This window comes from Falco cherrug, chromosome 5, assembly GCF_023634085.1.
Source record: "Falco cherrug isolate bFalChe1 chromosome 5, bFalChe1.pri, whole genome shotgun sequence".
NCBI classification, from domain to species: Eukaryota; Metazoa; Chordata; class Aves; order Falconiformes; family Falconidae; genus Falco; species Falco cherrug.
Genome location: NC_073701.1, coordinates 2,660,750 through 2,687,330, shown reverse-complemented (window position 1 = coordinate 2,687,330; position 26,581 = coordinate 2,660,750). Strand labels below are relative to the sequence as shown.

Genomic DNA, 26,581 nt, shown 5'->3' with positions numbered 1-26,581 from the left:
GTGACTGACTGGAAGACAAGTGTATTGGAACAAGGGCGAGCATTCAAGAAGACAGACTACCTCCGAGTCCAAGCTATTCATGCTGCTTTTCCTCATCTTCATCCTCCAAAACATGTCCTGGTTTCGGCTAGGATAGAGTTAATTTTCTTCTCAGTATCTAGCAGAATGCTATGTTTTGGATTTAGTACGCCAATTATGTTGATAACACGCTGATGTTTTTAGTTGTTGCTAAGTAATGGTTATATTAAGTCAAGCACTTTTCAGTTTCTTAGGCCCTGCCAGCAAGAAGGCTGGAGGGGCACAAGAAATCGTGAGAGGACACAGCCAGGACAGCTGGCCTGAACTCACCCAAAGGGATATTCCATACTGTGGGATGTCATGCTCGGTATATAAACTGGGGGGGAGCTGCCCAGGCCTGGCCAATTGCTGCTCAGGGACTGGCTGGGAATCAGTCAGCAGGTGGTGAGCATTGGTATTGTGCATCACTTGGGTTGCACAATCCATCTTTTGGATTATATTGCTTTTTCCCTCTCTCTCCCTCTCATTACAATTGTTGTTGTTGCCGTTATTATTATTACAGTTATTATATTCTATTTTATATATTCTATATAATATGTATTTTTATTATAATTATTAAATTGTCCTTATCTCAACCCCTGAGTTATACCTTTTCCCCACATCTCCTCCCCACCCTTCTGCAGGGAGAGCACGCAGCTGCGTGTACTTAGTTGCCAGCTGGGGTTACACCACAACACCCAGACAGCTCCAGCTGAAACGTATCGAGTGTGGGAGGACATACAAAGCAGCTACCGAACAATCACGGTCAAACCCAAACATAAGACCATACTATTGCGACTTCGTGATATTTCTTCGTGATGTTTTTAATGCTGAACTGTCCTGCCCAGAAAGCTGCTGCTGAGTTTTTTTTCCTAAAAATTACCTGTTTAGCTTGTTGCCTGGTCTTATCTCCAACAGCTTCAGGGTCAATCATTTTCCACTCTGCTGCAATGCTCTTAAAGACATCGGTACCCTCATTCAAGGCTTGAATGAGTCGACAGTCACAAGACAAATGAGCAAGGATCCTCAGTTCCAGCTGAGAGTAATCAGCGGCCAAGATTAAGCCACCTGAAGTCAAAATGTTAGCAGAAATCATTATTTCATAAATTACTCCAACACTCCAATCAATATTCCAGCAAGAAGGACTGAAGCTGTCCTTGCACCTTCCACAGTTTTCCACAGAAATTTCTATCAGACAAATCCTTACCAGTTTCCCCAGTGCCCAGGCCTGCCTGCTTTCCATCCAGCCCCTACACCTAGAACCAAAACCCCACAGACAAGTACCTGTGCAGGTGTCTCTGTCTAGCACCTGATAGGAATGCCTGGCACAGAGATCAGACCAGCAGGCTTGTACTAAGCCAGGGCAGGCAACGTGAGAACTGACATTTGGATAGCAAGAACACTAGGTAAGAGTGCAATTTGTATATTAAGAGCTGCCTAAGCTACCTCTTAAAAAACAGGTATTCTTAAAGAGGAAATGAAGGTGTGAAGATCTGAAGTATAACATTTGAATACTTTGCCCAGCCAAACCTCTCTCCTTTACAGTCTTGTGAATGATTCTGAGGACATGCTAACTACTGCATTAGTCTTCCAAGTAGGCTGCTCAGTCAGATATATAGTCATCAATTCTTAACTCTTCATTAGATCTAGGATTTTTTGTTAAGTATGTTCTTAACAATTACAGAGCAGGATCTAGGCCTTACCTGGGAATGGAACAAAAGCATGCCTCATGCTAACAGAAAACGGTATTCCTCTTTCTTCAGATCTGCCTGCAGCCTGACCCTTTAAGCCATTAGGCAAAATGCTGGAACGCTTTCTACATCTGTGGAGACAAAGAATGACTGTTCTTCACCAATTCCTAAAACACTTAAAGACGCATAATCATTTTTGCCACAAAGAATCAGTGAAAACAAGTGAGACAGTAGCCTCTATTCTACTTTTCTGGACAATCCATACCTAAATTTGACCACGGGGGTACTAAACAGAGGCCACATGTACACCTGAAGGGATTTACTGACTCTGAACAGATTTAGGAGTGAATCTTCCTAGAACATTCAGGGTTTGGTCCAGAAATTGGATAATTCCACTCCCAAACAGGTAAGATGAAAAGCCTCAGATCTGTGATGGGTGCATTCCAGAAAGACAGCAAAGGAGTCCCTACAAGAATCCTAAAAATTCAACACCCCACCCTGAGTACCATGTCCTCTCTTAACATCATTCTCATACGCAGAATGCCTACACGAGCCCATACCCGGTACAGACAGAAAAATTTCCCCCACAACATTAGCCTGACTGCATGTGCGCGCACACACTGTAAAAGCAGAACAGAAATTGCAGAAGATGTGCTCATAAAACACTGCACTTCTTTAAAGACTGAGCAAAAAATTGCCCCAAAGCAACCAGGTGAGAAGTTTACAGCGGCAGCCAGGTGCTCTGCAGCCTCTCGGGGCTTGCTTAGCTCTCCTGTCCCACCAAGTCACCTGTAGCTGCAGACAGAATTGTATCCATCAGTGCACACACTGAACAGTGTGCAGCTGTGACACCATTCACACCACCTACTCCCGCCAGCACCAGTCTACCAGCCAGCCTGTTGGGTTCTTCTCTGGAAGTCAAAAGGCCTTTATACATCCTTGATGTCTGGGTCAGGGATCTGAGCAACTTCTTTATCAGAATGAAAAGGTATCTCTGAGATCAGAACTAGTTTCAGCAAAGTACAGAAAAGACATCAGGCTCTCCTCCCTTCTGCACTCCCTTTTCCTCTTATACTTTGTCATTTCAGGGATGGTAGGGATCAAGGAGATAAAAGATAGCACAGAAATCACTAAAATAAATTTTCAAAAGAAATCAAGGTGGGACAACATACAGGAACTGTACAGAAACACTGTCCAGCACAGGTTCCAAATTTGGTTGAATGAGTAAGGGCTTTATAACATGATCTAATTTAGCTACATTACTTTGGGCAGAAGCTTCTTACAACACATGAGGAAGGAGCAGTAATAGTAATTACCAAGATAAAAGACAGTTTGGACCAAAGCTTGGAAGGCCTATCAGACTTGGGCTGCATGACAGCTTCTTTTGTGCCAGCAGTCATTTCTGTGCCTTTAGGATCGCCCATCTTCCTAACACAATAGCTGCTTACCTAAGGAACGTAGTCCCAAAAGTCAGCCTGAGCAGCAGGCCTCTCCCAGAGTTCAGTAAGCACTCCGTTCCTTTGATGGGCCACTTCTCTACAGGGAAGACTAAGAACCCAGCCTACTCTCCAATCATCCTGCAAAGCTGCTGCAAGCCTGAGCACTGCCAGAGCTATTTCTCAGAACAACATTTCTGCGCCTCCATGGCTAGGCCTGTTCTTCTGAAGCAAGATGGACAAGAACCTGCTACTCCTGGTCTCTCTTCCCATGACCTACTCAAGGCAAAGGATGTTAGACACATGGTGGTAGGAAAAGACAGACAGAAGAGCCAAAAACTTCTGAAATTTCTCACATCTTTCTGTGGGCAAAAAGATATTAAAGACACTCAGATGACACATGTGGGACAAGAACCTGAATGGAAAGAGAAACTCAAAGGACAGAAAACCACCACCAAGTGGTATGAAGCCCCAAAGCTGACAAAAGATCCACCTTGATATTTCACTAGACTTCCACAGAACTGTTTAGGCATTGACATGTAATGCTGTTTGATTAACAGAAACCACATTTAGAAACTTCTGTTACCTGGTAGCTTCTGCAGGATCATTATCACAAACACAATTATTAACAAAGAATGAAAAACACGTTCACCCATGTTTCCTTACACAGGGAGTTACACATCATAAAACAAATGAACTTTCTTCTGCTTCTTCCACAATATTCTATCCTCTTTCAGAGTAGCTCTTAGAAAGTCAAACCAGATCCTAACTTCAGTTTAGTTACTTTTCCCACCCAGGCTTTCCATCCAACTGCTGGGAGCATAATGCTAATCTCACTGTAGGATTTCATAAAGAATTTCAAAAAGCAAGTGGCTATATGGAGCCACATGCTGTTAGTATTATTAGGTCTTTCATGTATCACTGACTTTTAGATATTTATTCCCCTAGAACTGTAAGAGAAACACTGAGTAACAAGTCACACTGACATGACAGCAGCCACAGGTAAAGTCAGAAAAGAGAAATTTGACAAGTCAACCACATTAAGATCAGAAGAGTAGGCTGAAGCTTTGCCAAGATCCTCCTACCTGCCCCTAGAAACAGCAAGAGAATTAACATTTCCATGGGCTTGGGAGGGTGGGCTTTCTTCAACCACAGTTGGCATTTCAATCTCAAAATCTCTTGGCACGTTCTGGATATTTGGCTCTGTAAAGGTTATTCGACCTGAGAAGGAAGAAGAGCAGAATTAAGTGAGGGTCCAAAAGATGTCTCTCTAACTTAACACAGCTGAACACACATCTGCATCTCCAAAAAACAAAGGGCAGGAGGGTGGGACAGGACACCATCACTAAGAAAATGGAAGAAAAGGAAAAGTAATTTGGGCTTAATGGACTTGAGATTGTTCCCCTGCAGCACTTCTGTACCACTAATAAGACACTCCCAAATCCAGAACCTGTTCCAGGGTCAGAGATTTACATGCTAATATGTGCAAGAAAATAATAATACTGCTCAGTGAACACAAAAGCTATTTTAACGTCTCTAGACTTTTGGGGCAGATTCACGTGAAACAAGTATTTCAATATTTTCATTTGGTTGCACTAGAGCACTGGCTTGACTTCCTATCTTTTTCCCATAGAAAAGCTGTCCACCACACACACACAAAGAAAAAAAAAAGTGAGGATTTTAAACACATTTCTTTACCTGTAGCTGTGTGAGTCTGTGACACTGGATATATCCTTTCCATACCCAGTGCAGAATTCAATCGTTTTTCCCTCTGTAGTGGAAACACCACTTTAGTAATGGCATTGTTGATCCTCCTCCATTCCAATATCAGCCCTGGCAACGGGTGAAGTGTCTTCAATTTCTCCAAAACATCCTTGTGGGCAGAAAAAGGCACAACTACAGTCAACTGCATTTAAAGCTTTATAAATAAAGTTTTTGCAGTTCTGCAGGAAAAAGCAACTCCTTCACCCACAGTGAACTTCTGGTGTCACTGCCTGAAAATTAAATGGCTATCCCCTCCACTTACACCGCCTACACCTGGGCAATCAAAGCACCACAAGATACGGCTGCAGTTTTGTTACACACAAGAATGCAAGCACTTCTTTTTGGACTTTTGTATCCTCATCACCACCCTCAGCCTGCACCAAAAAATAAATCACCCAAAATGATCAAATAAAGCATCATTTGCCATAGGTCCCCTATGCTGTCTCCTCTTGCCCAGTGTTAATGCTCCTCCTCCATCTTCTTGCATATTTCTCTCCCTGCTCTCTCCTATCCATACATTAGGAAATCATAAAATGAAGCCCTTGACCACGCTCCTTGAAAGACAATGCTGATCACTAGCAATCAAATCCTTTCAGTTAAATCAGAAACATGAAGGGACTAACAAGACTTTCAAAAGATAGTGGCATGCAAATATTTCTCAAAATAACATTTCTTTGTATTCAGCAGGCAGCTGCAGCTTCATCCCTCCACATCACAAAAGGAAGAAATCCTCACTTTGCTTCTTGCTCCCTGCTCTGCCACCAGCACCGCACTCACTTCTTCACTGCCACTTGAGTTTTGGAAATCAATACTTGTCTTCCAAGCACTGACTATACTGAACAAGGGGAAACTAAGAAAACAACACAGATTAACGAGTCCTGAAAACAGGGAACGTGTATCTGCCAGTATCACTTGTCTGGCAAGAGCACCCATTAGCCTGCAGCAGCTGGTATTAACAGCTCCACAGGATTTATCAGCCGGCCAGCATGTCAATAGCCTTCACATGTATACAAGCTCTTGATATACCGGATCTGATAAGCCATCAGGCCAGCCACTCTGAAGACAAATTCTCTGAAGCACAAAATACAGAAATGGTAGAACCAGGCAGGGGAAATATTGTATTTAATCACCATGGTATTTAAGTATGTTTCAATACTACTGGGGACAGCCTTGGCTGCAGTGACCATGAGGTGGTGGAGTTCAGGATCCTGAATGGCAGAAGCAGGGATACGTAGGATTGCAACCCTGGACTTCAGGAGAGATAACTTTGACCTCTTCAAGGGTCTACTTGGAGGAATCCCATGTGTTAGGGCTCTGGAATGTAGGGGGGTTCCAAGAGAGATGGCTAATATTTAAGCATCACTTCTTCCAAGCTCAAGACAAGTGCATCCCTATGAGTAAGAAATCAACAAGAAATCAAGCAAACGGGTCAGGAGGCCTGCGTGGATGAGCAAGGAGCTACTGGCAAAACTTAAACAGAAAAAGGAAGTTTACGGAATGTGGAAAAAGGGACAGGCCACTTGGGAGGAATACAGGAACAGTGCCAAAACATGCAGGGATGTGTTGAGGAAGGCTAAGGTCCATCTGGAATTAAATCTGGCAAGAGACGTCAAGGACAACAAAAAGGACTTCTTCAGGTACATGAGTAGGAAAAGCACGACTAGGGAAAACATGGGCCTGCTGCTGAATGAGATGGGTGCCCTGATGATGAAGAACACAGAGAAGGCAGAGTTAGTGAATGCTGCCTTTGCTTCGGTCTTTACTGCCAAGGCCAGCCCTCAGGAACCCCAGACCCTGGAAGCAAGAAAGGAAGTCTGGAGAAAGGAAGGCTTTCCCTCGGTCAAGGAAGATCAGGTTAGAAATCACTTAAGCAAACCTGACACCCACAAATTCATGGGCCTCCATGGGATGCACCCCCAAGCGCTGAGGGAGCTGGCAGGTGTTATTGCTAAGCCACTCTCTATCATCTTTGAAAGGTCATGGAGAACAGGAGAAGTACCTGAGGACTGGAAGAAAGACGGTGTCAACTCTAGCCTTCAAAAAGGGCAAGAAGGAGGACCCAGGAAACTACAGGCCGGTCAGCCTCACCTCCATCCCTGGTAAGGTGACAGAACAGCTCACCCTGGATTTCGTCTCTAAGCACATGGAGGAAAAGAAGGTTATCAGGAGTAGTCAACATGGATTCACCAAGGGGAAATCATGCCTGACTAACCTAACAGCCATCTATGATGGAATGACTGGCTGGGTAGACAAAGGGAGAGTGGTGGATGTTGTCTACCTTGATCTGCTGCCTTTTGACACTGCCCCTCATAACACACTCATATGCTCGGGAAGCATGGGTTAGATGAGCAGCGAGGTGGACTGAGAACTGGCGGAATGGCAGAGCTCAGAGGGTTGTGCTCAGCGGCACGGAGTCTTGCTGGAGGCCAGTAGCTAGCGGTGTCCCCAGGGTTGGTACTGGGTCCAGCCTTGTTCAACTTACTCATCGACGACCTGGACGAGGGACAGAGCGTGCCCCCAGCAAGTTCTGCTGAAGATACAAAGCTGGGAGGAGCGGCTGATCCACCAGACGGCTGCGCGGCTCTTCAGCGAGACCTGGACAGGCCGGAGAGCTGTGCGGAGAGGAACCTCATGAAGTTCAACCGAGGCAAGTGCAGGGTCCTGTCCCTGGGGAGTGACAGCCCCATGCACCAGCATGGGCTAGGGGCTGGCTTGTTGGAAGGCAGCTCTGCAAAGGCGGCCCTGGGAGGGCTGGTGGACAGCAGGGTGCCCACGGGCCAGCAGTGTGCCCGTGTGGCCAAGGCAGCCAGTGGTACCCGGGGGCGCATTAGGAGGAGGGTGGCCGGCGCACTGAGGGAGGCGATCCTCCCCCTCTGCTCTGCCCTGGTGAGGCCGCATCTGCAGTGCTGTGTCCAGTGCTGGGCTCCCCAGTTCAGGAGAGACAGGGAGCTACTGGAGAGGGTCCAGCAGAGGCTGCAGAGATGATCAGGGAAGGGAGCACCTCCCTTATGAGGAAAGGCTGAGAGAGTGGGCCTGCTTAGCGTGGAGAAGAGAAGACTGAGAGATCTTATAAATGCATACAAATACTTCAAGGGCAAGTGCCAAGAGGATGGGGCCAGGCTCTTTTCAGTGGTGCCCAGCCACAGGACAAGGCACGATGGGCACAAACTGCAACACAGGAAGTTCCGTCTGAATATGAGGAAAAATTTCTTTACTTTGAGGGTGACAGAGCACTGGAATAGGCTGTCCAGAGAGGCTGTGGGGTCTTCTCTGGAGACACTCAAAACCCACCTGGACGCAACTGTGCAACCTGCTGTAGGTGACCTTGCTTTAGCAGGGGGTTGGACTAGATGATTTCCAGAGGTCCCTTTCAACCCTGACCATCCTGTGATTCAAGCTGATGTTGAAAAATTCTGCTACTGGCTTTACAAAATTATTGTGCTATTTTGGTCTTACACGTGGTTTGGGAAGTCAAATTCTGCCCTATTTATTCTTATTGAAGCCTGCTCTTTACAGTCATGTCCTCACTATACTCAGGCTTTAGGAGAGTAGCAGGAGTTAATAACTGCTAACAGAGAAGGCAGAATCCAGTTTGAATTTCCAGTGGTAACTGGAAGAGCAAAAGGCAGTTAAAGTTTACTTATTTAAGTCAGCATACCTAACTCCAATGTATCCAAGCAGCAAATACGTGAAGTAAGAGGGAGTTATTTTTACAGTCACTTTCAGACTAGCACCAGACATTACTGTACCTTGGTTGCACTGAACTGCTTGCTTAGCCTAACCCTGTTTCCTTTAGCACTTGCTCTTCTTGTGTAACCCAGAGTTTTCTTGTTCCCTGGAACCTTCACATCTCCACCTTGTGGCAACTTCAGCTCCAGGAACAAAACCTGAAAAAGGCCAGCATTTAAAATCAGTTTCTGCATGCTACTCTCACGGGAAAACAAAAAGCAACTGAGCACTTAAACAGCTTGTTCCAACCAAAGAATAAAATGAAGGCTTCAGGTAATTAAAAAGCTGATTAAAGATCTCTGCTATCAAAGTCATTCCTCCTCATTTTAATTAACTACAAAATGCAATCTAAAATCTCATTTTCTGAACACTGTAAGTTTCAGTCCAGAGGTATTTTTTTAGAAAAGGTAATTACCTCCATCCAATAAGTGAGGTAACTGCTGACAGTCAACTGTAATAAAACATGAAGTTAAGATGACTAAAAGTGGGAAGAAGATCAGTGAAAACAAAAAAGAGATGTTAGCAGGGAGCAAGTTCCAGAGCAACACGAATGGCATAGAAGGAGGTGGTCAGATATACCTTTTACAGAATAGCCATAATATTAGGCTTTCTAACAAAATTGCCAAGAACTGGAAAGTTAAGTATATGTTCACTTGTTGACAGACAGAATACGGTTCTTCATTTTTCATTCTATGTTTCTATTTAGTACTACACACTATTTAGCAGCTATTGTGTTTCATTTCGCAGCTGGCAGAAGAAAATAGAAGCTTTTCTCTTGCACATTTATGTAGTACAAAAATTTTACTGACACAAAATTAGAAGGGTAAAACTCTAACCTATACAAGATACTTTACATGATTCCTACAAAAATTTCCACATGAGAAACAAGCTGCTGTAGTTCAGAGAACAGTATTTCAGAAAAAACGGTCCTTTCCCTTTTCCTTGAAGCAAAGTGAGACTGGACTTGAGCATTATTGAAGGGGTTCTAACTCAGACTACTGTTACCAAGCAAAACTTCTGCATTTGCAACAAAGGAGGAATATTTCTGTTGAACTTCTTCTAGTGACAGCTGCTTGTAAATTTTGACTACCTCTATATAATGTACAACCCCGCAACAAGAAATTAGTATATAGAAAAGAAATAAATGGGAAAAAATCACGCACAACAATTATAATATATTCCTATGATTCCATGTAATGTATGTTAAAAATATGTATAGCAAAGTTCTTCAGGAATAGAAGTATTGCTAATTTACATAGAAATCTGTTTCTTAGGCTTTAAAAAAAACCCAGTTCTATACAGGTTCTTAGAAAGAGACAGTACTTGATTCAAAACTTTTAAAGCAGTCTCCTCCTCTTTCATGGGTACCAATGCAACTTATCCAGCACAACTATTCTTAGACTCAGACTACGTGATATCACATCTCATGTGCATAATACTGGTACTGCAAAAAACCTTCTCTAGTCCCACACTATTCATCCAAAATATTCCAAAAGCCATTTAATCGGCAGATCATCTCATGTGCTGTGAGACACCAAGGTACTATACAAACAACATGCTTATTTCCACCTGGGTTTTATTTCCAACATGTATATTTCTACTTCTACGTTCTTTATTCCTGCTAAAAAGTTACCAGAAATCAGAATGACCACTAACAAGCAGGAGACGCACAGCACCTTGCACGCAGCAAGCTCACACTGAGCGCAGACAAATCAACTCTGAGCAGAGTTCCACTTGCATTTTGTCTTTTCTTCACAGTCTGCCCAAAAAGTTTTTTTCTTAAGTCTAAGCAAAAGCCTCTTGAGGGTAATTTCCTAAAGTTCTGCCCCTCCCACCCTAACCCTCACCTACCTCTGCAATGTCATCAGGGCTCGTCAAGGAGAAGCTGTGGCCTGCCAGCTGATACGCCTTGGTCTCAATCTCACTCAGTTTAGCTTCCATGACCTGTTTCTGAGTTTCATACGCTGCCGTGCTAAAACCAATGCCATTCAGCTCCAGCAGAGCCAGGCAGTAATGGGTGGGCATCTCCACTTTAGAAAATACATCTGTAGTAAGTACAAATCCCAAGAAAAACTTTTAATACGTCAAAAATAGATCAACTGCAGAACAACAGATTAAAAAAACAACAACTGGGGAATCCCCAAGATTTTAAAATCCTGAATGTCCTGACACACTGAAATCTTTCAGTATAGATTCAGTTTAAGTACTTCTGTTTCTGGAATGTTTTATAGTAAGAAATATTTCATAATAAGTATTCCAGAACTTTTTATCACAAAAGAATTTTAAGAGAATAAAAACTTAAATTTTTTTTTCTAAGAAATACATGCCTTTTTGTATATTGACATTTTATGAACCACAAGTATGTATATATATATATAATGTAAATGCATAAAATAAATGCATATAATGTAAGGCTTTCTAACTTGATACACTTTCATTCCACCACCCACAACTTTTTAAAATGTTCTAATGTTTAGACATCACAATCATTAACGATGCAGTAAACTTGCAACAGAAGACTTCAGTGAGACTGGCCCCTAATCTTAGGCTTTGGATACAGTTTCGGGGGAACAACCACAAAGCCCACCAATAGGTATGAGCTGCTTTTTTTTTTTGGGGGGGGGGGGTTGGTGCGCAGGGGGAGTTCTTTGCTTGTTTTTAAACAAAGACAAGCACTCAGCAAATGCTAGTGCAAACATACTGGCTCATTCACTATGGGATCACAACAGTTTCATGGACACAACACATATACGGCAAACAATGTTTATATGGGCAGGCTAAAGAGCAAGACATCTCCTTCAGAAAACATCCAAGGATTTTAGAAACTTCTGACAAGGAAATGAAAAAGCTTTGGAAAACATTAATGAAAAACCACAGACAGACCCATAAGTCCCCTCAAAAAGGCCGGGGCACTCACCTGGGAGGTAGAGATCTGCTTGATTCAGCCTTAAAATAGACTCTGCTATTGCCTTAACTGATGGAACTGGTGGATATTTGGGATATAAAAATTATATCTTAATTTAGGGGTTTTGACAAAACAGATGTACCTCCAAGGGAAGTTTTCTCTTTTAACAAATGAACATTTTGCCACAGAATATACTTAGATAAGAACTTCCAAATCTCCTCTTTTCTCCACCGTTCATTCAGCCTGTGGTAGCACAGCTACCTTTATCCCCTCCATCTTTGCCCCCAAGTGGAGGAGCTCTCTTTACCTGTCAGATTTTGCTTCTGTAATTCATTATGGAGTTGGCTCATGACATTGAAGATAAGCACAGACTCTATTGCTGCTCTGTACCGCCCCGAACGATCTCCGCTGGCACTAAGCCCCAGGCTCTGCACGCCTTGGCCGGTGCCTACCCCTTCCAGTAGAGGTAGCTCGTTGGGGAGAAAGTTAGTCACCATGTTGTGAAGTGTACGTTCCTTAGAGCCAGAATCAAGCAGCCAACATGCAACCTTAAAAAGGGAGACCTCCATGAGACTTTTTTTTACATTTTAGTCATAATACAATGTAAATATTTAATGCAAGGTTATAGTGCAGATAATTTTTCTTGATTCAGCAGGCAGACTAGAATAATTTGTATAAGATTTACATTATTTCAGATAAAATCTTCAAGAGGGCATAAGTCACTGAAAAAGCATCACTCTCGCTCAGTCAGTTCCGCACATTTGAAAACCTTATCCTCTGTCAACTAAACACATCTAGAAGTGTTGTCCTCAGGTTTTTTCATTTATTAAAACCTAACACAAAGAAGATTAAATGTGAAAATCAGGATCAAAACACCTTTAATCTGAAAACTAATTTTTTACAAACCAGAACTTGCTATTGATCAAGCTGAGCTCTCCTGTTTTTTGTACATCGGCACTAGTACCAAGAATTCTGCAAGGCAAATTTTATTTGTGGTAAGCCTCATACCTCCCACTGCCTTCAAAGCAATTTTGTGTATTTCAATTTCTTGTGTCAAAATAGGATGAAACAGGTTTCTGCATTGTCTCTGTCATGCAAGCAGAAAACCATACACATATATGGAGGGAGGTTGCATGAATGTGTGTGTATGTATATATTCATTGCACCACTAAAATGAACAAATATGAGTATGTCTCCGTCTAATACATGGAACATTGCAGGGAAAGGTGCTACTTTTATTGTTCTTTAATTTTACCCTAAAACTATGTATTGCCATGAAAAGCTAAGTTTGTCCTTGTGTTGAACACCTTAGCTATTTACCTGCAGACTTTAATATCACCATGACGCTATTCAGCCCATGTGTGATGCAACCTTTCAAATTCAACACCAGAAATTTCTATGCATCTAGAGCTCTTCCTAACAAGGACAAGAAGGTGCTTTTACCTCCTTCTAGTGTTTCGAGTTATAAGTGGTACCCAAACCTTTGGTAATTACATGTAAACTTTGTTCTGTTTTAAGAAAATAGGAGTAGCAAGGTGGTCCACACACATAGTGAGTAAATCTTTTGCTTACAAAGTCTTCTGCTCTCAGAATCAATAATCTGACCAGAAGCACTTCTGCCATTTCAGCCCCAGGCTTCTTCAAAACAAGAGTTCCGTCCTGTCCATTGGGACAGGGGAGAGATTTAACCTCATCCTCCTCACTCAAGCAATCAGATGTGAAAGACTAATGTGTTAACCTATCACTGAACCTGCTCTGTTTCTCTTGCGGGCACCATGAACAAACAGGAAAAGAAGTCTCCTCTAAATACTGTTCTAGATTTCCCACTGGAAGAAAATGTCCCTAAACCCCCTGACAGGTGTGCATATTCAAATCTAAATAACAGAAGGAAAGTACCAGAAGGTACTCCTATCTTTCCACTGGTATGTTTAAATTTACAGTTTTACCCAAGCGAAAATTCTTAATCCTGCAAACCTTTGGGTCCTCAAAACTTCCTTCCAAGGAGATGCCACAAGCCATCACCAGAGTCTTGTAGTGCTGAATGAAGTTATACATGACAAGTGAGCGCTCCTGCTTGGGCTTCTGCAGGTAGAGCTGCAGATGATACAGTCTCTCTGTTACAGATAGGTTTTTGTCCAAAGGTGGTGGTGCCAAACTCATACTGATTTCTAAGGCAGAAAATAAAAGGAAAAACCATCTTTTTACCCACTGTGTGATAAGAAAGGCAAGAGAAAAATCTTCAAAGCAATCATCTAAGGCACAAGAACTACAGCTGGACTGTGAACAAACAGAAATAAATCTACACTGATATTACGTGTTTTATCAAACCAGAGAAGGCTCCCAAAAGCAATATGCTGTGTCTGTACTACTAAACAAAGGATAGCCAGAAATTAAACCCTAGTCATGAGCAGGTAGCACAGATTGTGTTATGGTCAGCATTCTAGCATCAGATTTGTTCTGGAGAGCAATAATTGGAAAAGGTTAAAAGAGGAAAAGCAAGTAAGCTGAACAAAACATGGGAGTGAGCAACATTTTAGCCATATGCATGCTTAGCAGTCCAGTGCTTGAGCAAATTACCTAGCCTTATTATACAAGCAGAACAGATGTATCCACAGCAACACATTCAAGAATGTTGAACGCTTAAGACTGCTGAGTAGTATGGTAAATTACTCCATCACACAACTGAGCTGGGTCCGGGACACTCAAAACACTTTCAAGTACAAATCTGTTGAAGGTGCTTTCTTGAAATGCAGTGTCATGTAACACAGCACAGCCTGTCTGCTCACTTACCCGTCTGGTCTTGTATCTCCTGCAAAGAGATATAGTAGGCATCTCTTCCACCCCAACATACTGCCAGTCCAACTACCAAGATGTCTTCACAGCCTTGGACAGGAAATCCATCATCTTTAACTTTCGTCCACTGAGGAGAATTTGCTAAAGGAATAATTTTAAAATTACAATTATAAAATGGCATCTATAAATACAGTTTAGATCCTGAAAATGTAAATTTTCAGTTGAATCTAAATCTCTCACAAGTTGAATATATACCTTCATTTTTATCTATAGGTAGAAAAATCTGTGTTTCTTTGGGGGTGGGGGGGAATATAGCAAAACTCCAGAATAGTAAAACTTTCTCTTAAAAGAAGCAACCACCCATACAGCATCCTTATAGAAGTCTGGCCTTTCACAGCAATCTCTTCAAGAGTTGAGACAGAGTTTTATTTCAAGAGTTTTATTTCCCTCTGAAATAAAATATTTCACATTTGTCTGTCAAAAATATATTTTGATAGTTAAGAAATTTTGTTGTTGTTATGGCAATATGACAGTGAAGAATCTGACTCTGCTTTATCTTGTTATTTTAAAGGAAGAGTATGCTTATACAGCAGCAGAAAACTGCAGCATACGAACACTTCTGTGCAAAAAAAAAAAGCAGCAATATTGCAACAACCCAGACATTGATCTGAATTTCACACATGCATATACTGAACCAAGTTTACTTCTTGCAAACTAGAAAATATTTGACCTTGGTTCAGAGGCAGTCCTGAAAGTACCACTGCTCAGTGAAACCCTGAACAATCTGTACAGTTTACTGTTAAATATATTATTCATTTCTACAATATGCTAAAACTTGTTTATGACATGGAAAGATACAGGTGATAAAGGGACTGCACAATGTAAGTCCATTTCAAAATTAGATACACAATGAAATGTTACCAATATTTACATGTTTTTACATACAAACAAGCCGCTAACACTTAATTTCTATCACCAAAGACCTGCCAGTGAAAAGACTGACACCAAATTCTCCAACCTCTACTAACACTTGGGTCCTTTGCTTTACTGAGACTGATAATATTCAATTAATATCAGCTATCTTCCTCCTTTTTTGCAAACCCTTTCCTTCTCCACTCCTGCTTTAAGCTGAAGATGCCACCCTGCTGTTCAAAAAACAATGCACTGGAACACTGAACTGACCTTTTTTGAATTTGCCACCAATCGTTGATTTTGGAGACAAAAGACATTTTGTTCTTTCGCACGCCACCGAGATGGAGAATCTGTTCTTCTCCTTCCATTCTGCAACAAACGTCTGGAAAAGTGCTTTGTCACTTGCTACATCAATAATAGTGAAACTTTCAGCACTTAAGGGAACAAGTGGAAAAACATCCTGGGATAGCTGCAGTGAAAAGCCTTCGTCTACGGTGGAATCATCTTTTATCTCATCATTCTCAGTTGGGCCTACGTTCCCAAAATCGACCTGGGATGTTTTTACCTGCTGCTCTGCACTGCCCTCTCTATTCTGCTCTGGCTGAAACAGCTGCCCTTCATTCATGCAGGTGACTTGTCTCTCCCTTGCAGATTTCACAGAGAGAGAAGCAGAACTCTCTGGAAAGAGCTCTTTGGGGGGTGTTGGAGGAATAAACTCGTTATGCCTGTCTGGTGGAGGGCAGGATGTTCTGTTGCTTTCCTGGAGTTGAAGTATTAGACAGTCTGTTTTCTGAAGATCTGAGTTCTCCATTTTGTTTTCTTTTGCCTTGAAAGAGCTTTTTAAATCCTGGCAAGTGGGCAAAGGCTGTGGCTGACAACAGTCAGATTCAAAAACTGGATCTGGCTCTCGGTTAACAATAGGAGCAACCAACTTTTCTTTCAAACAGGAGCTTACTAAAGCAGGTTCAATGCCTGAGGGACTAGGCCACTTGTCTAATACATCCTGCAGTCCTGGGCTTATTAGTTCAAGGGAGTGTTCAGTCCACGCCACTGGATGGGTTTTCTTGTCTAAAGCTTGCTGACTTCTCTGGAGCTTTTCAACTTGATCTTCTACTAAATCCTTTGGTCTGGGGTCATCGTTACAAATCACTGGGTTTCTTAATCCTGACTGACTGTGAAATGTAAAAGGAAGATCTTCCAGAAAAGATGGGGAGTTTGCATGATCTAAAACTTCAGCTGTTAGATCAGAGAATGGTAGAGACACATTATTATGCTGCACAGGATCCTCATGCTTTTTCTGATTGCCACTGACATCAAGTTTATTCTGAACAGGCCTTAGGTTCTGCAAAAGACCATTTGGAGGAAGCAAAGCCTCTTGCTTCTCCACAGGGTCCTTTCTGTCAGCTTCCATGATGCGAACAGCTGAAAGGTCACCGACATTACTGAAGCTATCATCAAACAGCAAGCTATCGCTCATATTCAGGCTTGTGTCGGGGACAGGGTGGCATTCTACTTGTACAATGTGCTCCCTACCAAAAGGGGACGTTGCTTTATTAAGGCCTTCAGACACACTGTCCCCTTTCACTGAATTTTGGGTCTGGTAACCTTTTAGAAAACTGTGTAGCTGGGAGTCAGTCACTGTCAAATCACTTTCTTTAAGGCAAGGTGCGGATTCGATTTCCTTTGCTACAGGCTGTAAATTAAGGCCTCCAGACTCCAAAAATTTATCACTGCACTGCTGAGCTGTGTTTTTTTTAACATTATTTGTTGTAACAACACTCGATAAGCCCAGTTTCCTAACTGTTGCAGCCAGCCTTTCATCAGTAGCATTCTCAGTCCATGAAGTGCATAGTTTCTTGGAGATTTTCTGCCATGGTATTGCTGCCAGTTCTGAACCTTGTATTCCCTGCTGTCCTGTGATTCCAGCTGCTCCCTCCTGTTTTATTATCATCTCAGTTTGAGTATCCAACTGGAAACTGTCTTCAAAGCCTCTAGAGTCAGAAATCAGATCAGAGGATGGACCATTCTGAGCACCATCTGCACTGCAAACGCCTCTGGATTTTACTAGAGAGTCTGTCGGAAAATTGTTAGGATGACTGTTGGCTTTCTGCAGTGCTCCAGCTTGTAACAATATTCCATTGGGCTTTACACTCCCATTTTTGCCACCATTCTGAATCTGAATATGGCACAATTTATCCTCACCTGGACAAAAATGCACGGGCTTCTGTATCCTACTGCCACAATAGACATGTCCGCTTCCAGAGCAGCTAGCAGTTACATTACCATGAACTGTGTCTAAAGCCATCTGCTGCTTACCAACCATCACCTCAGCACAGCTCGCATCTGTTTGCATTTTATTAATATTATTCTGCTTATCATCAGTATTTTCATCTCTCTGTGTCCTAGCACTACCAGGTATTACTAGACTTCCTATAATATTATGTGTCTCCACACCGATGTGCAGAGTACCCTGCAATGCAACGGGTGCCTGAAAACATGCTCTCCCCTTAGGCGTGCCTTCGTTAGTGGTGGTAGGCTCTATACATAATCCTTCCGTTTTATCCTTCCTCCCAAGATTAATTTCTCCCATATGTGCAGAATCTGAGACTTTATGAGTTACAGACCCTGTTTCCATAAACTCCTTATTATTTTGGTCTGAAAAAAAATTATCTGTAGAGGTGGTGGAGTGGAAAGCAGGAGGCTTTTGTATGTCTATGCTAAGTATATTTAAATCTTCAAGAAGCGACCTCTGCAGTTTTGAAGCAGTATTTTTATTCCTATTCTGGTTTAAGTGCATGTCTGTACTTTTTGTCAATCTAGAGGCTGAAGACTTTGTTCTCAATGTTGGTGTTTTTCCTTTTTCAGTAGGGAGTTCTGGAATTGCTCTCCTGGAATCCATCTTACTTCTGACCAGAGAAATTCTCTCTACGTTTTCATTATCTCTGCACATATATGGCCTTTTTCGAGCACTGTACACAATATCATCATTGCCTTCCTCTGCTCGAGCCTGTCTCCTGCCTGGGACTTCACTCCCAAATCTGGAATCTTCTGTACTGTCACTTAGTTGCCTTTTATATCCCTTTTTAATATTTGATACGTTTCCAGTCTGAGAACCAAGGCCATTACGATGTTCAGCTCTGTACCCTTTTTTGTTTAACACCCTTGAAGACTCAGAAGACTGCTCTCCATTTGATCTATGTAGTCGGTCTTCCAGTTCTGACTTACTGCTGATCACAGAAGATGTATCGGTCTCAAGGACAGACTCTGGGTTCCACTGCACTCCCATCAGTGCCAAATCCTGCTGGAGAAGTCCCCTGGCTTCCTCCACAATGAGGGAAGCTGCTTCTCTTTCAGTTAAGCCTTTCATTCCAGCCATCCAGATGCTACGCACAGTCCGACGCTCCTCTGCTGATTCTTCATCCTCATCGATAGCCCTGCGAACACTATAGGAAAGGTAACAGACAGATGTAAATAACAAACACCGCAAACTACTGGCACTATTCTGCTCTGCTCCCATTTCAATTAGCTTCACAGTCTCACAGAAGCACTATATTCAAAATATAATGCACTTAACACGAAATAACTATTTCAGTTTTCTGTATGTGAATTGATGGCAATGTAAGATATTACTGGCTGCATACCCCAGAAGCATTCCCAGGTTTGTGTGTCCAAACATGAACCCCAGGTGACTCCCAACTCCCTACTAGTGCAAGATCCAGGTCTGAATCAATCCTTCTCCATGCACTGTTTTCCAAAGAAAGGAAACTTCAGGAGCATGAACCAGACAGTTGTCATGGCACAGTCCAACAGGTAGTTGATCAAGGAAACTTGTCACTGCACTAATATGAAATCACAAGAGAATCTCAAATGATATACAGTAATAATTCATGAACTCATTTGATCATATGGTGGGGCTGCCTTTTAGAGGCAGCAAAAGGTCTCCAGAAAGCACTAACAATTCTCCCAGGACTAAGCAGTGCATTGAAAAGATGAGTAAGAAGAAAATTTAGGTCTCTCAAACTTAACGCTGCAAATAAAAGATGCTTCTATTAATTTCAAAATAATCATGGAATGACTGTGTTCAAAGAGACCTACAAGTTATTTCTAACTAACATTTGGTACCAAGTCCCAAAAGGTTGCTGAATTTTATTACAAGTTTCATCCTGTAATCCTTCACCTTACAAACAAACTCCTTTACTTGACTTCTGGACTTACTGATTTCTCACCTTTTGAATGGTACCGAATTCTTCAGAGCAGTTGCCACATCATCAGGACTGGCTTTAGCAAGATCAGCCACTGTGACAAAGCCAGCATTGTAAAGCATCCTAGCACGCTGTGCGTTCAGCAGAGACACTCGTACCAGGTCACAAAGCTCCCTATGAACCCCAAAAGTGAGGCGGCTCTGGAACTGAGAGAGCAACAGCTCCATGTTGTGCCAGCCCAGTCGATTACAGAAAACCGTTATCATTCCTGGAACACAGAAGTTACATCAGCGTCTTAACTCCAGCTCCAGTTCTAAGCTGGATCCATTTTTTCCCCTGCATCTGAATCAGCATTCACTTCACATTTCTCACCTTCCCATTACTTACAGAAACTAACATGTTTATTGTAACTATGACTAGGAGCTGGTCTCGCAGAACCCCACTTAATCTAGAATTGACTAGTTTATCAGTGAGGTAGAAATTCTGAATGACGCTGCTTTTTCAAAGATGCTAATCCTGAAAGTGTGAAGCACATGCATATCCTGTAACAGGAGTCCTATGAAGCAAACACACTGAAGAAAAAGAAGACAGAAAAAGCAGTGATGAGAGGCACTAAGAGAAGCCACAGATCTTTGAGGGAAGCCAGCACTGACATCCATAAGAGCAGAACTTGGTCTGCAAACCTTCAGTTACTGACAGCGTCACAGGAAGTAGCAAAGCTGATGATAAAGGTTACAACTGCAGTCCCAGTGCACAGGAGGAGGAAAAGCGCAGGTAAAAGATAGTTTCTTACTCAACAGGCTGCATCTACAGAATATGAAAATAACTGAAACACACGGCACCCCTCACTATTTTTACAGTGATTATAAAATACAATTTTTATCATATCTCTTAACTATACGTCATGTCAACAGTTCATTTTACTCCCCAATTTACTTTTTTGAGAATTATTAACACCAGGAATACAGAATTATGAAACTGCTACGACAAAAAGTTATTTATACTACCAGAATTAATTTAAACAACTCTGCATCAGTTGGTGTGACCTTTTCATTTTAGGGCTTTGACTCATGCTGCACCCACACATAGGGTTTCGCAAGTTGAGCTAAAACTGTCTTAAAAATTGAAGACCTGCTTATGGAGTAATGGAGGACTTAGACAACAGAAAAGGAAAAAAAAATCTCAGTCACACAATGGGCTGTTACTTCTGCTCCTACACAGCCCTCTTAAGGAAGTTAAGTTAAAGGTGACAGCTATCAGACCTCTTGTTATCTGGTGATAAATGACCCAGAAACTACTCACCCTGTTTTGAAAACTATAAACTTATACTACCTAGCCAATTAATTTGGCAACCAGGAGAAAGCCATGCTAAGTCTTAAAGACCCCAAACTTCACCCATGCTGCAAGGTACTCTTACCTGACAGAGGAAAACTTCAGAATGGACTTGTACTTATTTCCATACTTAGTACTGAACAAACTATATTCCTGCACATATACAGATGATTTCCACATACCTCAGCATGCTACAGTACTGCTTGATTCCACTAAGATGGTCCCCTTCCCACAGCACGCTCTGTGGGTCCACCTCAAAGCAGGGGCAACCACAGATCAAGCTGTAAAGCTGGAAGTGGTTTTACAACACTGACTGTTGTTAGTACCACACTGTGGCTATCTTATCACTATATCTGGAAGGAAAGAACAAAGACTAGCCTAAGATTCCCGGGGTATTTTGCCCAGACAACTCACCTGCATAGGTGGCAGCAGATTGCTGCAAGGATTGAAGCTGGCCACGACTACAGCCATATTTCTGGGTCATATCCTTTAAGGGGACCTCACTGATTAAATCCAGAAGGGCAAGACTGGTGAAAAACCTGCAGAAGTAGGACATACAGAAATAAAATAATCATCCAGGGCACATTATTGTACATGGCAAAATGCACTATGTTAGCATAGAACAGAATGGTTCTGTAGCATAGCATACAAAAGAAACAAAGAAGATGGCTTCCCAAAACATCAGCACAAACATCTCATGCCAGCAGTGCGCTCAGTCCAGAGCAGACCTGGTCCAGGTTCTCTGAGCTATCAGCTCACTCCACAAGACAGCCAGTTCCTGGAAACAGACACAGAGCCTATCCGGTACACACGTTATAGCCTCTAGTCTTTGCACATTCACACCCATTTGTGACTACCTTTTGTGGATGGCCATTTGTCTATGCTGTTTATCTGTTTTAGCTGTGATTTTGCCCTTTACAGAGCGAGCCAGAAAACCTTCTTCAATCCCCACCAGCTCAGCCACACGTTTCATTGAAGCAGGCAGCTTCTCCCATAAGCAGAAAAACTGGTACCAATCAATTGTGGTCCACTCCTCATACACTGGGGTGACCTAAAGAAAATAAGACAATGCAAAAAAACTGCTTCAGAGAAACAAACAGAACAGAGCTCTGGGTAAACAAAAATGCAGCCTAGGCCTAGAGAATGTGGTTAGAGCATCCTACGCACTACTCGGAGGCACTGAGTCATAACCACGTACCCTGAAGAAAGTAAAAGCTCTTATAGTTTTTTTAATATTTGTACTAAAAAGATCTGACTCATACAGGTACTAATGATTTAACAATTTGGAATCTTTGTCAGATTTGGCTAAATCCAAGCCACTAGAAGATTTTTAAGTTTTTGCATTTTTATTTCCCTTTAACAGAACCTTATTCTTTTTTTAATAGAACTGACAGATATCTATCAACCTCTTAAACCACTAGCAATCACACTAGCCACTGCCACAGCATCTGATAAAACAGGAAGGAACATAGATTTTGCCAGAATTCATTGAAGCTTTTGTTTACCTAAAGTACACGAAATCTCAGCTTTTATTAACACTAAAAACAGCCATCCAGAGCATGCACAAACTTTGAGACAGAAAACAAATTCTGTTATTATTCAGAGAGCACAGAGTCAGTTTCAGTATAAGGAGACAAAATGTCTTCATGTCTGTATTGATACACTGCAAGATTAATTATTTTAAAATAACTAACAGCTGTTGGGGAGCATTTAACATAATATAGAATACCAGATGCCTACGTAGTTTTAAATCATCCATGCCCCTTCATCTGCTGAGAAGAACAAGAGTTATTAAGGTGGGGGATTGTCTTTTGTTGCTTGTTGGGTTTTTTTGTTGTTTTTTTTTTCTTTAAAGAAAAAACTCTTTTCCTAACCTAGTGAATACTTATTTGTTTTAATCAACTTTTCTAAAATTCAAGGTCTTGGAATTCAGCCTCATGTTTGTACAAGTAGAAAGACTGAAGCCTGAAAGAATTAAAAAGCATTATGGCAGATAATTTCCCTGTAGCCCATCAGGAACTCATGGAGAACAACTGGTTCTTTAAAAAAAAAACAAAAACAAACAAAAAAAACCCACACCAAAACCAAACAGACCTTCGGCCTTGAAAATGAACAGACTTGCAAGAAAGTGTTTTAGGCTAGCTTAATGGAAGGGAATCTCAAGAACATTTTGTTCAACAGTGTATTTGATTTAAAATAACATTAGACAAGCTCCTGCAATTAAAAAGTACAGGGTGAAAGAAATTTATTGCCACCACTGTCTCTACCCCAGAATACAAACAAAAGTAATCCTTTTTTTTTTTTTTTCTGTTTTGGAGATGCAAACAGGAAAAAAAAAATATCACTGGTGCACGACACAAAACAGTCCACTTTGCCTAGCAACAATACAACAAAATATAAGGTGGTCCTCTAAAACAGAGATATGAGTACATATGGGACACTAGTAGACAAAAAAAAAAAAAATTAAAAAAATCTATCAGTATCAGCCAATAACTAGGTTAATGAACACACCAAGAAGAGACAGGCACCCTCAGATTCTTGCCTTCCCCTGTCCCCTTAGCTTAACAACTCCTGTAACTGCAAGCATATTCTCCTTGGAGTGAACTTTCTTTTTCAGGCAAGATGCCCAAATTTTGTCTTTGATTTATCAGCCTGGTAAAGAGAATATACTTAATACTTAAAGAGGCTAAAGATGACCATCAATTTTGGATGACGATTGCATGACAGGCCTCTGGCAGCCGTGAATCCCAAGATGTTCACTGCAACTCCATCTTGTTTCCTCACTAATCTTCACAGGTTCATGGCTTCCTCTCCAAAGGCTTAAATAGCATTGCTTAGCTTTTAAACTGTATATGCACATAAATCTTGACAAATTTGGGAATTTTCTCCATTCAAAAAATTTATTGCATTCCTTTCTTTAGCCCTGGCAGCATCACCAAGCAAGTAAACTAAATCAGAGACAAATTTCACCGTTACTGAACCAAAGAAAGCCCACCCACAGGAAGAAAGCAGTGTAGTTCTCTGAGGCTTTTTGTAGGCAAAACAGATGCTAAAACCTAAAAAGTTTTCTGAGCCTCCAAAAGCAATCTGAGGGGCAGCCTGCTGATACCAAACACACAACAAACCCAGTTTGTTTCATCAACTTCAAGTGTCTCCAAAAAATTACCACTATCCTCCACCCAAAGTTCTGAAATCTTTCAAAGTCAAGAGTGATAGCAATGCGCTCAGACAGACATGCAGCACCTGCCTACATAACAGACAGTCTGGGAACAGACCAGTTCTGAAGAACATTCAATTTAGAAAACTTTCTTCATGAAGGATGAGCTAAGCAAAGCCCAAGAAACTCCCCCTGCATTCACGGAGCACTCAAAAATTCTGCATTGGGCTTCCTCTCCTTTCCTTAGTTTTGGCAGTACAAAATACAAAACACAGAATGAGGAACCTACTAGATAGACAATATGCAGATCATTCTCCAGAACAAAGCTTTTCATAGCTCGCTGCAGGTCAGCAAAGATTTCCATGGCTTCAGTTGGTGAAAGAGAAGAGGAAAGAGTAGCTGAGCCAAGATGTGTTGGATGATAAACTTTTGCTGTTCAAAAAATAAAAATACACAGAGGAACATTTAGTACAAGTTTATATCTCATTTTCAGGTTGCAATGTATTTTACAGATATCAATTCTACTAACTTTTTCCAACTCCTTTTTCAAGAAATAGCATATTTCTCCATTCCGAGGACAGAAAAATAGGAACAATAAAAGGTTTAGACTTGCCTAAGTCTAAACTAGTCTTTTTCAGAGGCCAGATCACAAGCTTGGATCCCTCCAACTACTCAGACTAACAGTTCTGATAGCTACTTGAACAGAAAACACTGGAATCCCATCTGCCAACCTACCTAGGAGTTACCATTTTGGGTATTCCTTTCTTAGGAACACTAAATATCTCCTATTATCTTTTCTTAAAAGAGAGATACAAATCAACCTGTAATGGGGATTCTTTCTATTCCTGGAAGAGTCTCATCCTTAGCCATTTTAAGAAAACAGCAAAATCAGGAAAAAGTGCAACCATGTATACCAAGCAGTTCTAGAACAGACCCATACTCTCTTAGAATGTACTGGTTCTTCCTCAGAAAGGCAAAAATCATAGTCTACAGTTAATGTGCACAAAACCTGTGGTAAAAGTATGCCTTGTTTAAAGCTGTTTTGGGAATTTGTAGACCGGGACACATGAGTCTCAGAGGTGACGTGCACAGAGAGGCCTTCCAAGAACACATGCATGCAAAAAATGTTAAAGCAGGTATAAAGACACCCTCCAGAAAGCTAAAATATTCATGATACACATGATACTTTAAAATAAAAACAAAAATGCACAGAAGTCCTCATTATAAATGTTCATTATATTGAACATTACCCAGCTGCAGAAGATTTACCGATTCAAAACTGCTAACTGCAATCACTGGGAAGAACACTAACATTACCTTTCACATCATTGCCGGAGTCCAGAACCTGAATGAACTCATTTTCCAGCAACCACGCCACACAAGCCTCAATAGGTCCAGTCTGCACTTTGTCTTGTGCTTTCTCATTTCCCCACTTGCTTTCTTTCAAGCTGGATGCAAGAAGAGTGCAAGAAGCGTAGGTCTGCACATCATCTGGAGTGCTGGCCACTCCCCCCACTATGACCTGTTGAAGAAAACTACTTGTTCCTATTTCCAGAGAAGCAGTAGAATAGAACATCAGATTAGAGAATCAAAGAGATTGATCCGTCAGATCCCTGAGTTTTAAAGAATCAGCATGAGAGGGGAACATGAGGCAAAGCAACTGCCAACCTTTAAGGATGTTTCTTGGCAAGGATGTTTCTTGGCAAGAACTTAAGACACCTTAGGTAGAAGTAAGAGAACTAAGCTACAGGAAGGAATTAATTATAAAATCTTATTTTGATAGCGGACATACACATAGTAATAGTTTATATTTGTGACCAGCCCTAGGTGTTTTGCTGAGCCAACACTGGGTTTTTAGCCTACAATGGATTTTTTCGTGTTATAAAGCAACACCACCAAAAAGGAACCCCCATCTTTTAGATAGCTCTTATGTAGAAAAAAGCAGTTACAAAATCCCATCGTCTGCTAAAAATTCAAAATCTATGAAATCACAACCAACTTCTAAGTACCACAGCAGCCTTCAGAAGACAGTAGTAGTACAGCAAACAAACTGCATTTAAAGAGTCTAAGCTCAGTTCAAGCCCAAAAGTAGCTTTGGAAAAAGAAATAAGCTCACCTATGTGGAGTAACACCCTTTTAGTCCTTTCTACTCCTGTGGGAACTCTACAGGGGAGGGTGGGCTAGAGGAACCAAATTGAGTACCATATCTGTTTGTTCACCAAAAATGTATTTACAAAATTCAAATAATTTCTGTGCAAAAGAGGTAGGTGAGGGGGGAAATAAGGAACCCTACAACATTCTACAAATGTCATCATGGCCCAGTTCAGTCTACAAAGCCTCTGGGATCAATAATTTACAAGTATCTCCCAGTTAAGACTGTCAGGTCACACATGAAGTTTAATAATTACACTTACTTCTGACTGCAGTTTGAGTATATCTAAATGCAAAAGCAAAGCTTAGTAGCCCCTGTTCGAGCATGCTCACATCCTAATCTGCAGCAAGCAGAGACTGAAATATACCAAACAAAATGCTGACTACTGAAGCAAGCTGGCAGACCCTGGTGATTTTCTTCCGAAGCCGCCTGGGTTGAAACAGGAGAAAAA

At 41.6% G+C, this 26,581-nt stretch overlaps 1 protein-coding gene across 6 annotated transcripts in view; it reads right to left on the bottom strand.

The window, feature by feature from the left end:
* POLQ (DNA polymerase theta) overlaps positions 1-26,581 on the bottom strand; it is a 57,920-nt gene that overhangs the window by 9,822 nt on the left and 21,517 nt on the right. For all 6 annotated transcript variants that reach the window (XM_055710990.1, XM_055710993.1, XM_055710991.1 and 3 more), the window contains 15 exons: positions 25,296-25,500; positions 24,268-24,410; positions 21,679-21,872; positions 21,236-21,360; positions 19,514-19,757; positions 15,558-18,730; positions 14,373-14,516; positions 13,557-13,750; positions 11,890-12,130; positions 10,529-10,722; positions 8,698-8,835; positions 4,883-5,057; positions 4,270-4,405; positions 1,761-1,879; positions 941-1,125 (listed from right to left, as the gene is read on the bottom strand). In XM_055710990.1, coding sequence (XP_055566965.1) covers positions 941-1,125; positions 1,761-1,879; positions 4,270-4,405; positions 4,883-5,057; positions 8,698-8,835; positions 10,529-10,722; positions 11,890-12,130; positions 13,557-13,750; positions 14,373-14,516; positions 15,558-18,730; positions 19,514-19,757; positions 21,236-21,360; positions 21,679-21,872; positions 24,268-24,410; positions 25,296-25,500 — 5,610 coding nt within the window. The remainder of the gene's footprint in view (positions 1-940; positions 1,126-1,760; positions 1,880-4,269; positions 4,406-4,882; positions 5,058-8,697; positions 8,836-10,528; positions 10,723-11,889; positions 12,131-13,556; positions 13,751-14,372; positions 14,517-15,557; positions 18,731-19,513; positions 19,758-21,235; positions 21,361-21,678; positions 21,873-24,267; positions 24,411-25,295; positions 25,501-26,581) is intronic.